This window comes from Punica granatum, chromosome 8 (genome assembly GCF_007655135.1).
Source record: "Punica granatum isolate Tunisia-2019 chromosome 8, ASM765513v2, whole genome shotgun sequence".
Taxonomy (NCBI): Eukaryota; Viridiplantae; Streptophyta; class Magnoliopsida; order Myrtales; family Lythraceae; genus Punica; species Punica granatum.
The window spans coordinates 15,523,818-15,539,246 of record NC_045134.1 but is presented as its reverse complement, the minus strand read 5'-3'; the positions used below and the strand labels follow the sequence as shown (position 1 = coordinate 15,539,246).

The window sequence follows — 15,429 nt, the reverse complement described above, 5'->3', positions numbered from 1 at the left end:
GGATTGTCACGACTTGGACCAAACCGTAGCTTAATCCGGTCATGACCTCCATAGCTGATGACTTTTGAATTGTGGAAGTGTATAAAACTCGTGGGACTTAAAATCGACTAATAACGTTTCTAGAGAAAGCAAACAGAAGTTGAGAAACCGTGAGTAATATATATATATGATCATTTAGAGCAAACTATATTTTACACATACCAATAATATCAAATATATACATCAACGCTGTACGCTGCGAAAATTGTAATACGAGTCCAAACTCCTCTAAACGACTCTATCTTCTCCTAGTTGAACCACTGTACTCTATTATACATTTACAGACCTCCAAAATGCCACAATAAAAAAGAATCATGTGGGGCCCCTAAGCCTTGCTTATACCTTATCTCAAAATTATGACTTCAAGACACTTTAGTATTATAGATCTTCACGAGCGAATCTTGAGCCGTAAGCACCAACTATCTGAAACTATGAAAATAAAGAGAGAAGCTCGTAGCCTAGTAAGCCGATAATTCGTAACCTAAACATCAGCATTCACCAAGCACTTATATGCATCAATATCAACATTCGCATTTCATGAGTATCTTAACAGAGACCATTACTTACCAGAGATAACGATCAAAGCTAAAGGCATCTCAACTTATCACACACATGTGCATATGCAATACCACATAGCTAACCCCATTGATATACACAAATGGGTAACGGATACCAAAAGCTCGTGGTCAAATACCCTCTCGGGAAATACGGAATTCCCCAAATGGGGACACTAATCTAAATACCTAATCAACTAAAGTTTTGTTATCTTTAATTAAGTCATACATACATTGCTAACCCTATTGATATACACAAGTGGGTAACGGATACCAACTAGCAAATGGCCTTACTTAACCGACTAACTTCCTTAATGGGGCATAATCCAAACGATACGTAGATATCAGAGATGAAACCATCACTCATTGAGTGAGCAAGAAACACCAAAGTGCTATCCAAATGATTTAACAAACTAAAACCATTATGATATGCATGTATAAGCAGGCCACATTCTGCCATGTAACCAAATCAAATGCATAGTTCAAGTCAACTTGGCAAATTCAACTCAACAACCAAGACAAACAAGATCCAAAAGCATAATTCCACCATTACCAACTCCTCCAAAAATGAATCCATATACTATCTTAGGGAACTCAACCTCTCAAACTCCTAACAACCCTATAATATTCCATAACACATAAAATCACCAAAATCAGCTTCACATGTGGAAGTCCAATCAATCACAGCAAATCGAGTTCAAACAAGAACATTCAAAGTTCCCTCAGCTATGAAAAAACTGAATTACAACAAATCTAACTCTTCAAACCTAACATGAGCTTAGATAATTGCAAATAGAGCCCTAACCTATGTATAGCTTAGGGAATATGAATGTTTAAACCATGGAGAATCAACTTACAATGCGAAGAACCAAAATCTACTCTTGCTCTATTCGAGAAGTGAAGGAAACTGGTAGAGATTGTGTTCTGCCCTCTTGTTCTAGAGGAAGCACAACAAACAGAACTCGAGCTCTTTATATAAAAGGTAGCAAAGTGAAAAAGATGAGGGTTAAGTGGAGCTTTGTATAAAGGTGGCTGAAGTGATAAGAAGGAGGTTAAGTCGGCCTACTTATTTGCAAAAGAAGGCTCGCAATATTTGAAAATATCATAATGGTCCTTGAAAAAAAAAACAACTTATTTACATGAATATCATTTAAGTAAATGTTACTTAAGACATTACATGTAAATAAGAAAGTACCCCCATTTGGGTTTCAAATAAAATATCAGAAAAATTAAATATCGAATGAATCAAAAGTCAAATTCCAGTCGAAGAACAAAAATAAGATTTATGCACTTTCACCAACTTTCAAATGTGAATTTATCAAGGCAAAACTTGTTGTAAAATTCATAAAAAATCACAGGTTATAAAGACAGTAGTTGGATATAAAACTGATGCAATTCCTGCCAAGAATGACGAGACCCGACAATAAAATGATCCCAAGATCGTTCTTTGATCAAAATTGATTGACAAACCTTCAACCCGTTATTTACAACATAAACAAGAACATTGGTGTAACTGACCTCAACCCGTTGTTTATTGCGAAACAAGAACCTCAGTATAGGAAGGCGCCACAAACGGTGGTGGAAATCCATTTGATAAGTCGATGATGAACACCACGAAAATTTTCGATAAGTTCGAATTAGTTCTTCAAGAATCAAAGAGAATACTCTCACGATTTTCTGAATGTTCCTCCTTTTAAAAATTGACTAAGATAAGTATATATAGACCAAAACTAATCCTAATCTAGCCATATCTCCTCGTAAAGTAAGGAAAATAAAATATAAAGTATCTATAGAGATGTGACTTAATCTATAAAGATATGAAATCTAAATATTCCTAGAATATCTCCATGAGATTTAAACTTTAAAGAAATCTGATTATATATTCTCTTGATCTTCAACAAATATTCTAGAAACTTCTAAAAAATGGCATTATAATGGGATTAATCATCTGCATCATAAACTTGGCTGGAATCTTCTAGAACTTGAATTATGTTGATGCATCTTTGTTGATCACGCGAATCATATCCAATGGGCCTCCATGAATTTGCTTGAGCCCAAACCTCTTGAATCAGGCCGTTGAGTATATCTTTAAACTTCTTTGCTCGTGCTCGCGTAACCGGTCCAATTGGAACTTGAACTAGATTCCTTGAAGTTGTGTTACGATTTGCATCAACAATAGAGTATGGAGAGGAATGTGACAGGCCAAGATAGGATTTGTCCCTCCTACGTAATGAGAGCGATATCTCATGGCCACTTGGTGGGTAGAGTCTAAAAGTGTATGTATACCCAAATGAGTTGATAAAAGGATATCAAGCTCATTTATTATGATAGAATTTTCTAATTCTAAGAAATAAAGATTGAGTCTTGCAAAGATGACATTGACTATGCCTTGGACTTAATCGAGATATAGCGGACAAATGAACTATACTGCACGGTAACATCGATCACAAGATTGTCGAGCAATTGACTTTTCGATTATTTAAGTAGCGGTGATGCATAACTAGATGTCACTCACTATTTGTGCTATTGAAATAGGGATTTCAATATTATTAACCATATAATCGGAACCTACATGGTCGCACACGACGACTAAATGGATGGGGTATTTATGAAACAACAAAATCGTCTAATTGAGATTATACGAGTTAAGGTGCGACTAATTAATTGGAAATTTAATGAGATTAAATTTTTGGATTAATTAGACCCAAGTTATTAATATAGTGGAATATGAAACAAAGACACACGGGACCGAATTTGAAGTCCCGTGGCACATCTATGCCAAGCCACAAGGCATTTTGCGTGGAAGGCCAACTGGACTCCAAGTGGCCATATGCGTGGGGGCCATGCATGTTAAGCCTCCATTCACATGCTTATAAATAGAGCACAGAAAGGGTATGGAAATGGATATATAAATATAAATATATATATATATATATATGCGTGTATGTTTTTGTATATATATGAGTATTTGGGTATGAAAGTTCGAATAGAAATTGTTCGATTTGAATAAATCGCTATCAATGCTGATCTCGAAAACCCGTCGACGAAGTTGGTATGAATACTTGTAGAAGCACCACGCGTGGAGCACTTGGTCGACGATTCAACAAATTCTAAGAATGTATGGGGCGCTTGCTGGACAGTTCAGCAAATTCTAAGTACATTCTATCTAGTCCTGTTCTTTTAGTACTTGTTAGGATTAGTTTTATGGGTAGAAAATTTGAGAATTTCTCATAATTCTATTTTTTTTGTTAGGCCATGTGAAACTAGCAGTCTAAACGTTCTCTGGAGTCTTATTCCTGTAGAGTCGATCTACGGAATGTTGTTCCTACCTTCCTGCGAATATGATTCTGTCCTTGGCAGGTCGTTGAATTTTGTTATTTCTTGGATTGCTTGAGTTGTTGGAGCTTAACTGGATGTCCATGATAATGATACCTCGCTCCCCTATATTCGAGTTAGCGGCTTTAGAGGGGTAGATTTCCATGTCTTGTTGCATCGCTGAGAATAGGGGATTCCTGCAAGAAGTGATTACATCAATTGAGGATATATAAATTGCCAATTATGACTAAATGAGAGATCATGGAGTTCAAGGAATTTTCCTTTGGTGCATTCTGCAATGGTCGCGGACTACTTGGATAACCTTAGAGGAATCTCATTTCAAACTAGTTTCTTAAGAAATTGTGTTTTCTCATGTCAATTTGGAAGACGTTTTGAAACCATTTTGTTGACAAAATAGGATTGTCAAAAATCACGTCCTACTTAAAACGGGACTTTTCTTTGATTTTTATTATTTTTTCCAAACGACAAGGTACTTTTGCATTTTAGAGAAAGGCCTTTGAGCCAATAAATGAGATTGTGAAATAATGCCTAGTGGTCTACTTCAGGGGGTAAGGATCGTAGGAGACGATAGATATCCTCCCAAAAATGGAAATCGCCTCATTGATATCTCTCCCTTTCAAGCTCATTGAGCAAGGATAATTTAACTCTGTATATGAATTAAGGAATTGGAGCAGCTTTTGCTCACCCTTGGTGGAATAAACTGGTAATTTCGTCCATGACTTACGCAAATTGCATCATCTGGGTCCCTGAAAAAAATGTTACATCGAATTCGTTCCTGGTCACATCAAAGTCGTCCCTGGTCACATCGAATTCGTCCCTGATAACATCGAAGTCGTTCCTGGCCACATCAAATTCGTCCATAGCCACATCAAATTCGTCCTTGGACACATCGAATTCATCCCTGGAAACATCAAGTTGGTCCATGGTCATATCAAGTTCGTCCATGGTCACATCAAGTTCGTCCATGGTCACATCAATTTGGTCCTCGGTAACATCAAATCCATCCTTCCGTCAAATCTATCATTAACACTGGACGGAAAACATCGTATTCATCAATATCGTCATTCTATATAATTGTTCAATTTATTCCCTCTTTTTTTGATACATAAGGACCTTTTTTATACACATCAATCTGGGTCTCTCATGGAGTTATAACGGCAAAAGACCGTGTGATGGATTTGATGTTACCAAGGATCAAATTGATGTGACAGAGGATCGAATTGATGTGACCAGGGACGAATTCGATGTGCCCAGGGACGAACTTGATGTTACCAGGGACGAATTCGATGTGTCCAGGGACGAATTTGATGTGGTCAGGGACGAATTTGACGTGACGAGGGACGAACTTGATGTTACCAGGGACGAATTCGATGTGACCAGGGACGAATTTGATGTAATCAAGGACGAATTCGATGTAACATTTTTTTCAGGGACTCAGATAATACAATTTGCATAAGTCAAGGATGAAATTGCTAGTTTACTCACCCTTGGTGGGATAGCTCAACTCTTATGCTCCCTGCTTAAAGGGGTATAATTCTCATTCTAATCATCCCTCAAACCTTCAGTCAATGAAAACATTTCAAGAACTTTTCAGCAATAAGTGCTCCTGCAAGAATTCCGACATAAATGCACACAATTCATCACAAAACTCTTTAGAGAGTGAAAGGTGGGGTGATTTATTCGAGAAGAAATGGATTATTTGTGGGCAGGAAGTTCTTTGAGAGGGTTCATCATATCGGGCCTGTTGGTTGTCCCATGTATCACCCTAATCTTCTTCGCTGATGAAATTCTTTGCTCATCAATTTTCTTAAACCCCTAGAAGGCGCCAAAAATTTGAATGGACTTTTGAAGAATCGTAGTGTGGGATAGGTCATGAGCAAAGAAATACATGGTTTTATCGCCTCAAATAATTATATTAATGTGGGTACAAAGCCGGTGACCATCTTCATGCGGTCTTTGACTTTTCGGATTCATCGTCCTTGACGAACTTTGCTTGGAGCTCATTTCTTTGCTTGGAGCTTCTTTTTCATTGCGTCTTTATTTGCATTTTTTTTTGTTTGGCTTGCATTTGCATTTTATTTATATTTATATATTGTTATTAATTAGAGTACTAAATGTTATCATTTAACTTTTATATGGTATATTAACATAAGATTTAGTAATGATTTTAAAGACTTGGCAGAATGACTGAATCCTCACATGTTGTGTGAGGTGAAATTCATTAAAATATATAGCAAATTACAGAGCTCTAAGTATGTAAATTATCTAGATATGACTAAAATAAATGAACTGTACATGGTAAGAAATAATAACAAATATTCGTGCTAATCTTCTCTATTACTCCCCTGCAAGTCGAACGGGGAGTTTTCCACGTGCAGCTTGGAGCGGATGTCAGCAAAGCACGAAGAAGGTAATCCTTTTGTGAATCCATCAGCTAGCTGATCATCAGAGTTAATGAAGCGAATTGATAATTGTTTGCGCATGAAACGCTCTCGCACAAAATGATAGTCAATTTCAATGTGCTTTGTTCGAGCATGAAAAATAGGATTCGCCGTAAGATATATCGCAGAAATGTTGTCACACCAAAGTGTCGGAGGGTGACGCTGTGAAACTCCAAGTTCCAAAAGAAGAGACTGAAGCCATAAAATCTCAGCAGTGGCATTTGCAAGACTCTTGTATTCGGACTCGGTACTCGATCGAGCAACTGTTTGCTGCTTTTTAGAGCTCCAAGAGACGGGGTTGGAGCCAAGAAAAACAACGAATCCACTGACAGAGCGACGATCATCAGGATTACCGGCCCAATCAGCATCGGAGAAGCCGTGAATAGATGACGAATATGAAGTCCATAGGTAATTGTACCCTTGAGGTATCTCAGGATACGCTTCACAGCTAACCAGTGAGTGGTAGTGGGACGGTGCATGAATTGACATACCTGATTGACAGCATAGGCGATGTCAGGTCTGGTCATCGAGAGATATTGTAAACTACCCACCACACTCCTATAGAGAGAAGGATCATCAAAAAGATCTCCATCATGAAGAGAAAGACGAGAGCCTGATGTGACCGAGGAGCTAATAGGCTTACACTCTAGCATAGAAGTTCGAGCTAGAATGTCATGAGTGTACTTGGACTGTGTCAGATAGAGTCCAGTACTATCTGTGCGAGCTTCCATCCCAAGAAAGAAGTGGAGAGGACCAAGGTCCTTCATGGCAAATTCCTGTTGTAAGGCAGTAATAATGAATCGAAAAGGTGCGCCTGGTGTCCCGGTCAAGATGATATCATCAACATAGACCAGGAGATAAACAAGATAATCTAATCCTCGGAGAATAAATAGCGAGGGGTCAGCCTTCAAATCCGAAAAGCCAAGTCGCTGAAGATAAGTATTGAGACGCTGGAACCAAGCCCAAGGGGCCTGCTTGAGCCCATAGAGAGATCGGCGAAGACGACAGACATAATCAGGGCGAGAAGTATCAATAAAGCCAGGGGGTTGAGTCATATAAACCTCCTCGTTGAGATACCCATGAAGAAATGCATTCTTCACATATAGTTGTCGAATCGGCCATTGAGAGGAAACAGCAAGAGAGAGAATAGTCCGAATAGTAACCGGCTTGATCACTGGACTGAATGTCTCTGAATAATCGACACCTTGTCTCTGATTGAACCCCTTCGCCACCAGACGAGCCTTATAGCGATCAATTGTTCCATCGGCCTTCTGTTTGATGCGATAGACCCATTTGCAACCAACAACGTTTTGCGTAGGTGATGATGGGACAAGGTCCCAAGTGTGATTTTGGATTAAAGCCAGATACTCTTCTTCCATCGCCGCTCGCCAAGTGGAGTGTTTGCGAGCCTGGGCAAATGTTTGAGGTTCCTGCAGGGCAGCAGAAACAGAGAAAGCCAAAGGGTGGCGAGATATAGAAAATCGAGGAGGAGGTAGAGTACCATCCTTAGACCGCGTCATCATACTGTGAGTGTTCTGAGTAGCAGGTGCAGCATCAATGCCCATAGTATCCTCAATCGAAACTCTAAGATCCGTAGACTGGTCATGAATCTCGGGAGCAGGATTGGGTGACTCGGTAGGTAAGGTGGCAGATCCACCAAACTCATGAAGTGGAATCAATACAGATGATGGAATAGGAATAGAAGAGGAAGTTATACTGGAAGAAGAGGGGCTAGACATACCAGTAGCAAATGCAGGGCTAGAAGAGGATCGACCAGCATCCACCGAGATAGGCGCACCTGTCCTGAAAGGGAAAGAATACTCATCGAAAACAACTTGAGTAGATAAAAAAATACGACCAGTGGTGGGATTCAGACACCTATAACCCTGATAGTGATAAGGATATCCAAGAAAGACACAAGGTTGAGATCGAGGTTCTAGCTTATGACGTGTGTAAGGACGTAAGTATGGATAGCAAAGACATCCAAACACCCGTAAGGAAGAGTAATCGGGTTGATAACCATGAAGTATCTCATAAGGAGATTTGAAAGTAAGGGATTTTGTAGGTAACCTATTTATAAGGTACACCGCTGTTTCGAAAGCAAAATCCCAAAATTTTGGTGGAATGGAAGAGTGAGAAAGTAATGCGAGACCCATGTCAACAATGTGACGGTGTTTGTGTTCAGCTGAACCATTTTGTTGAGGAACATGAGGACATGAGATACGGTGAAAAATACCATTGTTCTGCAGTTCAGATTGAAAATCTGCAGAGAGAAACTCTTTTGCACCATCTGATTGAAAATACTTGATTCGATGTCCATAGAGATTCTCGATTTGAAGACGAAATGCTCGAAAGACATTAAGTACATCAGACCGAGATTTGATAACATAAAACCAGGAATATTTACTATAGTCGTCAAGAAAGTGAATATAGTAATGATGACCGGTATGTGAAGTGATTGGTGCGGGACCCCAAATGTCGGTATGAATAAGTTCGAATAAAGAGGTGCTTTTATGAAGAGTAGGTGGAAAAGAATTATTTATTATCTTTCCTTCTTGACAAGCAGGGCAGATATGACCAATATGATCATTATTAAGGGAATAAGAAGTACGTAAGGCACGACTAATAATGGGAAAAGATGAGTGACCAAGACGTTGATGCCATAGGACACTGGACCCGGACACAGAGAGATTAGCTTGAGCTTGAGGGCGGTCAGTGCGCCTGCCTCTCGAGTGGAAACAATAGAGTCCATTCTTAACTGGGCCACGCATAAGCTCCTGGTGAGTATGACGATCCTTCACAATAAAACAATCTGGGTGAAGCTCAAAGAAGCAAGTATTATCTTTGGCAAATTTGGATATGGAAATAAGATTTTTGGAAATATTAGGAGCATAAAGGATGTGATTCAGATGTAAAGGTCGTGAAGAGAGTTTGATAGTAGAAGAACCAGAAGCTAAAACTGGAAGAGATTTACCATCACCCACAAAAAGATGATCAGAACTCTGATTATCATCACGAACACTGAGATTAGAAAAATCTGAAGTCACATGATGTGTGGCTCCCGAGTCCATATACCAGTCTGGGTCAGAAAGTGTCGGAGAGGATCCATAGGCCAAATGAGCTTGAGCCCCAGAGAACTGACAGAATGGAGCGGTGTGACCAACTCGGTTGCAAATCTGACAGATAACTGATAAATTGAGCCGAAAATGTTGCATTGGGCCGCGCTGCTGGGTAGGCCTAGAATGTTGCATTGGGCCAAGCTGCTGGGTAGGCCCAGAAGAAAGAGGCCCGCGGGCGAAGGAGTTGATCGGACTGGGCCGACCGAAATAAGGCCCATGATTGATCGGGCCAATGCGCGGGTCAATACGTGCGTGGGTCTGACCCAAACTGACATAACCCGACGACCCGTTTTGCCTTTCTTCTCCACCCGCTCCCTGATTAGGGATTTTCCGCCCATTTCGACTATCAGACGAACCCCCAGAAGCACCCGAGCCGCCTCATTTCCCGTTTCCTTTTCCTCCCTTGATTTTGCCCTTGTTGCGGCCGCTTTGGTTGTGCCGACCATCAACGTAATTTACTTCAATTGGAGGGGCACCGAGTATCCCAGAGAGCGGAGCCGAAGAAGCTGTGACCGAGGCCGCGTTCTGGACCGCCGCATAGAGACGCCGTTCCTCATGGCCGACCAGAAGGGATTGTAGTTCCTTAGTGCTCATGGCGATCATCCTTTCTGATTGGGCAAGCACAATTGGTTCCCAATCGGGACCAAGACCGGTATAAATCCTTCGATTAATCTCGGCAACAGATTTGGGCTTCCCTATCTGTGAATAGCGTAGAACATGTTCTTTGCCTGCTCCAATAAATTTCGCCATCGATTGATCTCCCTTTTTCAGGTCGCGCCACTGTTGATCAAGGAGATTCTCTTGTGCGGCAGTTTGGGTGAGGAAAGCAGTAGCGAGAGATGTCCAAGCTTCGTGAGAGGTCTTAGCAGAAAGAAGGGTTACACCAATTTCCTCCGTGACTACCAGCATGATACAGGTAAGGGCAAAATTATCCCTTGACTGCCAATTGAGAAAATCTGAGTTGAGCATAATTGTTCCATCTGCTGCAGTTTTGGTTTTGCTCGGTACTGTGACTTTGCCTTCGACATAGTTGAGTAATCCGTTTGTCGTAAGCAGATGAGTCATTACTCCTTTCCAATAAAGATAATTCCTGCCATTAAGCTTAACAGGTATAGTTGGAAAAGATGAAGGAAGAGTAGTGGAATTTGAGGAAGAAGAAGGAAGAACTGTGAGGGTTGAAGGAGAAGAATTGTCAGCCATTACTGCCGAGAAGGAGATAGGAGAGTTAGAAGGATAAGCGAAAGCAAGCCGATCAATTTGGGAGTTATTCGGTTGAGGGCTCTGATACCATAAAGACTTGGCAGAATGACTGAATCCTCACATGTTGTGTGAGGTGAAATTCATTAAAATATATAGCGAATTACAGAGCTCTAAGTATGTAAATTATCTAGATATGACTAAAATAAATGAACTGTACATGATAAGAAATAATAACAAATATTCGTGCTAATCTTCTCTATTAGATTTTACTATTTTAACTCTATTTGTTAGTACGTTGTCAAGTATATATATATATTGATTAATTTCTCAATTGTGCTATGATGATGTCCAATAATAATAATAACAACTACCAAAAAAAAACATTAACAAGAATAACAATTTTGTTTGAAAGGATATAACATTAATAATAGGTGTAACAAAAGATTAATGGACCATATCACATCTCTTCCTCTCGTGTGAAAACCAAGCGAGGAGTGGAAGAGATGGCGATAGGGCCATTAACATTACAAAAAGAGGCCCAACGGACAATGTTATGGGCAAAGAAGTTATCCGCCCGAGAAATATACATAGCATTCCAAGAAAGGACAAAAGAAATATCTAACAATATTAACAAGAATAACAATAACAAGAAGAACAATAACAATAATAATGAAATGAAATAGGAGCATTCTTTTCTCATTGCAACTTACAAGGAGCCCAATGGTACCAAGTTGCTTTTGCTTTCACAATAAAAGCTGACAAATTAATGGTTTACACCTACCTATCCATCTTTAAGAAAAGCCATAGCTATCTCCAGAAATCATCTCCGCCCTGTTCACTCATTCCTTCCATGATACCCCCTAAAAGCAACCCAATCATTTAGCCGAGCTGTTCCTATCTATAAATATATGTATGTGTAAGTATATCTAAAGTGTCCAATCTATTAATCTGAGCCTAACCGTGTAATGAGATTCGTGAGAAGAGAGAACATCATCAATCATCAAAAAAGGGATTGCGCTTCTTGAAAATCGACCTTGCGAACAGCAAGCAAACGATGCCGAAGCCCACCGCGGCAACTCCTCCCACCACCACTGCCACTGTCTTCTGGGTATTGTGCCCTGGACCTGTTCCAGCCCATCATCAATAGTAGAAACCAAGAAATGAATTAGTTTATATGAAAATCTCTCATATCTTAGGCATGTCATGAATAAATTAATCCATCCCATGTCTATTCTAATACAATGGATTATTGGGCCTCCCTGTTCGCGAATGCTTAATAATCAAGACTAGAGATTCCATGTTCACCGAAAAAATCTCATGATTGTGGCAAAGTCGGTGCCTGAATAAGATTAGTCTCAGTTGATACATTAAGTATATCTCGTGGTCTTTAAAAAGGGTCAAGAAGGAACTACCGATCACATTGTCACCCACAGAAATTCCATCCCATCCCACGAAACAATCCGATCACGTTCGAACAAGTCAAAATTCAAAGATGACAAAAAGAAATGGTAACCTTATTACAAAAGATACCGGAAGCACCCCGTGCTAGAATCAAGTGATCCCGTGTTCTCACCGAAAAGATAATACCCTCAATGAATCAGTAACTCAGCAGCACAGCACAAGCAGGTGCTACTTATAGTTTTGACGCTATATGAAAATTTACATAATCAATATTTGATAAAATTACTTGTACTCGTCACCCTACATCACCCTAAATCGAAATTCATATCTGCCTAGTAGCCGCCCAAGCTCCACCGCTCTCGACTCAAATTTGGTCCGTCCTTAGCACAGCACAAGACAGCACAAGGATCCTTAAATCTTACAAGCACGAAGACAGAATCTTACCTGGTCCTGCTGTGGAAAAAGAGGGGGAAGGCAAACTGGGGACTCCATTGGGGTAGTAGCTGTAGCTGATGTAGCACTTCCGCAAGTAAACCTGCCCGGAGATGGCCCCTCCGCACTCCGACTTCGCGGTCTCCACTGCTGCCTTCTTGCATTCCCCGCACTCCCCGGTCCCCAAATCCCCCTCGCACTGAGCCAGCACATACACATTCTGGTAGCTCCTCGTGTAGAACAGCCCGCTCTTCCCTGCCCCGCTCTCCACCATCGCCAGCGCCGCGTCCCGCCTCTCCCTGAACCCGGCCCCGCTCGCGAGGCTCGACCCGCACACCTTGTACAGCAGCTCCGTGTTGGGAACTTCCTTGAACCCGGCCACCTCGTACTGGAGGCAGCACCCGATGAGTTGAACCCTAGCAGCTATCGTCTTGCCGCAGAGCCTGCCTGCCATTTTCGGGATCTTGCTCACGCAGGTGCCGCATTGGGAGTTAGTGAGGTCACCGCGGCACTGGAACAGCCCAGTGATGGCCTCTCCGCCCTCCCCTACGGTGGCGGAGGAGTAGGACTCAGCGGAGGACTGGGAGACCAGAGTGGAGAAGAGGGACTTGAGGTTTTGGGCATAGACCCCCGTCGGGTCCTGGAACTTCTGGTTGGCGCAGCCCTTGTAGACCAGGCTCGAGTAGTCAGAGGAAGGATTGACGGGAGCGATGAGGAGGAAACCAGACAGGATGGATATGGTGAGAATGAGAGAGAGGAGAGGGGTTGATGGGGAAGGTAGAGGGAGACCCATTTCATGGTGACGGAGAAGGAGAAATTTGTCTTTGTTTCACAGGTCCAATCCACATGGAATGTCTCTGAATTTGGGGTTGATCGAGCTGATTTCGTTATTGGGGCCTTTTTTCTTTTGGAGCTTCTGGAGATGTTGATGGTGATGGAGATGAAGAAACAGAGAGATAGCCAGAATAGGTACCGCACTGCAAGGCAGAGTACTGCTCTTTCTCTGCTTGCTTTCTTTTGCTTCTCCGCGTTGGTTCTCCTTTTTTCCGTGCATATTACCAGTTTCATTTTCCACATGTATCAAAGTCCAACGGATTTGCCTAACCACTTTGAACTAGATAGGCCCACTAAACGGGTAAAAAAAATTTATATGAATTTTTTTATTTTTAAAATTCAAATTTGATATTTTATTTAAGAGAAGCAAATGTTGAATCGCTTAAATTAATTAATCTTAATTTTTCATTTAGTTTTTCGATGATAGTTTTTCATTTTTCATTTTTCATTTTTGGCTTAAGGTTAATAATTCACTTATCATTGGGTTTTTCTTTTTTCTTTTTTACATCTTTCTTTCCTTTTTTTTAATATTATATGGTATCTAGACTTCGCCTAATAAATCTCCACGATCTCGTAAGCACGCCTGCAAACACACAAAATGAGATAAATCCAAAGGTGTTGACCGACTCTAAGGGGTTTTAAATATGGGATTGTGTGGATACATTTTATTATTGGGTTTTACATCTTTCCTTTCTTTTTTTCTAAACTTGAATCTTCTTGATTCAAGGGCCAGAAATCTGATATGTCATTAGTGCTGCACCAGGGAGAGTAGGGCTCTCATCTGTTACTTAACCATGGAACATGAGAGGCGATTACCCAATCTAGTCTGGTATGTCGTTAGGTGTATAATTTATTTGGAAATTTACTAAATCACATTTTGTGCTGAGATTTACTAAATAACATTGATGATTTGTGCTAGATGTGCAAATATCAAATATATATCTACAAGTTCATGTTTGCTACACGAAATGGAAGGGAAAGAAATTAGTTCATAAAATCTTTAAATAAACTTATAATCTTGCATAACATTTGGTGTATATCAACTCTTCATTTTGCTTAATTTCTTTTCGTTTCATTTCTTTGTAACGAGCCTATCAGCCCCGCGTTGCGCAGGACCTGTTCTTAGTCATTCCGAAGAAATTTCTCTATCGTTGACTCGTAATGGTACTTGTTAATTCTTATTTTTAAATTGTTTCCTAATTAAACTGTAACTTAAAAGTAAAACTATTTTACCTAGTGTTGAGAAGTTAAAATTTAATCGTTTTCAAACAATTTTTAAAAAAAATTTCCTGAATCAAAATGATTTCCTGTAATGAAGTTTTGATTTAAGATTTTGAAAGCTTTTATCAACGTAAGTTGGTTCAAGCGGTTCAATGCTTGTTCCGCTTAAATAAGGTCTTGGGTTCGAATAATTGGGAATGTAGAAAATTCACGTTGGGAGAGTTTTATCTCTTAGTGGACCCACCCAGCATGAGTGGATTAGTCGGGATCCAATTGGACTTCTGGATACAATGGTTCACACTGGAAAAAAAATTGAAAGTTTCCATATCGACTCAAGAACCAAACATTGCACGGTTGCCAAAACTGTCACACCCCTTCTCCGTCGCTTTTGTTCCATGCAACAATTGTCCCTATTTCGGATAGACGGTTGATTCTCCCATGATCTCTCTAATTCCATTGAAAAGAGGTAAGTTTTCTCAATTGTTCATTTTAAAAGTGTGTTTGCAATCTACTTGTAATCAAAAACACAAAAATCAGGAGATATAGCGGACAAATTAGAAGATATCATGCAGTGACCTTATCATGTAGCTGTGCGCACCCGAATTTAATCTCGTCGGGGCACGCATGCGCGAAACCTATGCAACGCGACTTGGGAGTGTCCACCTTCCCGGGGACGCGCGACGAGCGCACGTGAGAAGGAGTCACCACTTGCCACTTTACGACCCGAAGGTCGAGGGTCGGCAAGTTACCCGGGTCTAGGGGTACGGGGTACACCTAAATGTTAAGGCAATGGTCATACGGAACCGGAAATTCCAAATTCGGGGGTTCTATTACGTGCGGGCCTATATCCCG

At 40.6% G+C, this 15,429-nt stretch overlaps 2 protein-coding genes across 3 annotated transcripts; both read right to left on the bottom strand.

The window, feature by feature from the left end:
• Positions 1-9,867: 9,867 nt before the first annotated feature.
• Positions 9,868-10,689, bottom strand: LOC116188774. The gene has a single exon (XM_031518247.1). The coding sequence runs from the start codon at positions 10,687-10,689 to the stop codon at positions 9,868-9,870; it is 822 nt and encodes a 273-aa protein (XP_031374107.1).
• A 658-nt stretch (positions 10,690-11,347) lies between these two features.
• Positions 11,348-13,555, bottom strand: LOC116187174 (plasmodesmata-located protein 2-like). 2 transcript variants are annotated; one of them, XM_031515786.1, is made up of 3 exons: positions 12,535-13,555; positions 11,649-11,813; positions 11,348-11,549 (listed from the first exon to the last, which is right to left on the bottom strand). In XM_031515786.1, the coding sequence occupies exons 1-2, from the start codon at positions 13,313-13,315 to the stop codon at positions 11,683-11,685; spliced, it is 912 nt and encodes a 303-aa protein (XP_031371646.1). In that variant the 5' UTR covers positions 13,316-13,555; the 3' UTR covers positions 11,348-11,549; positions 11,649-11,682. The 2 variants fall into 2 exon arrangements, with proteins under 2 accessions (XP_031371646.1, XP_031371645.1); XM_031515785.1 differs by having other exon boundaries at positions 11,348-11,813; positions 12,535-13,553.
• Positions 13,556-15,429: the final 1,874 nt, after the last annotated feature.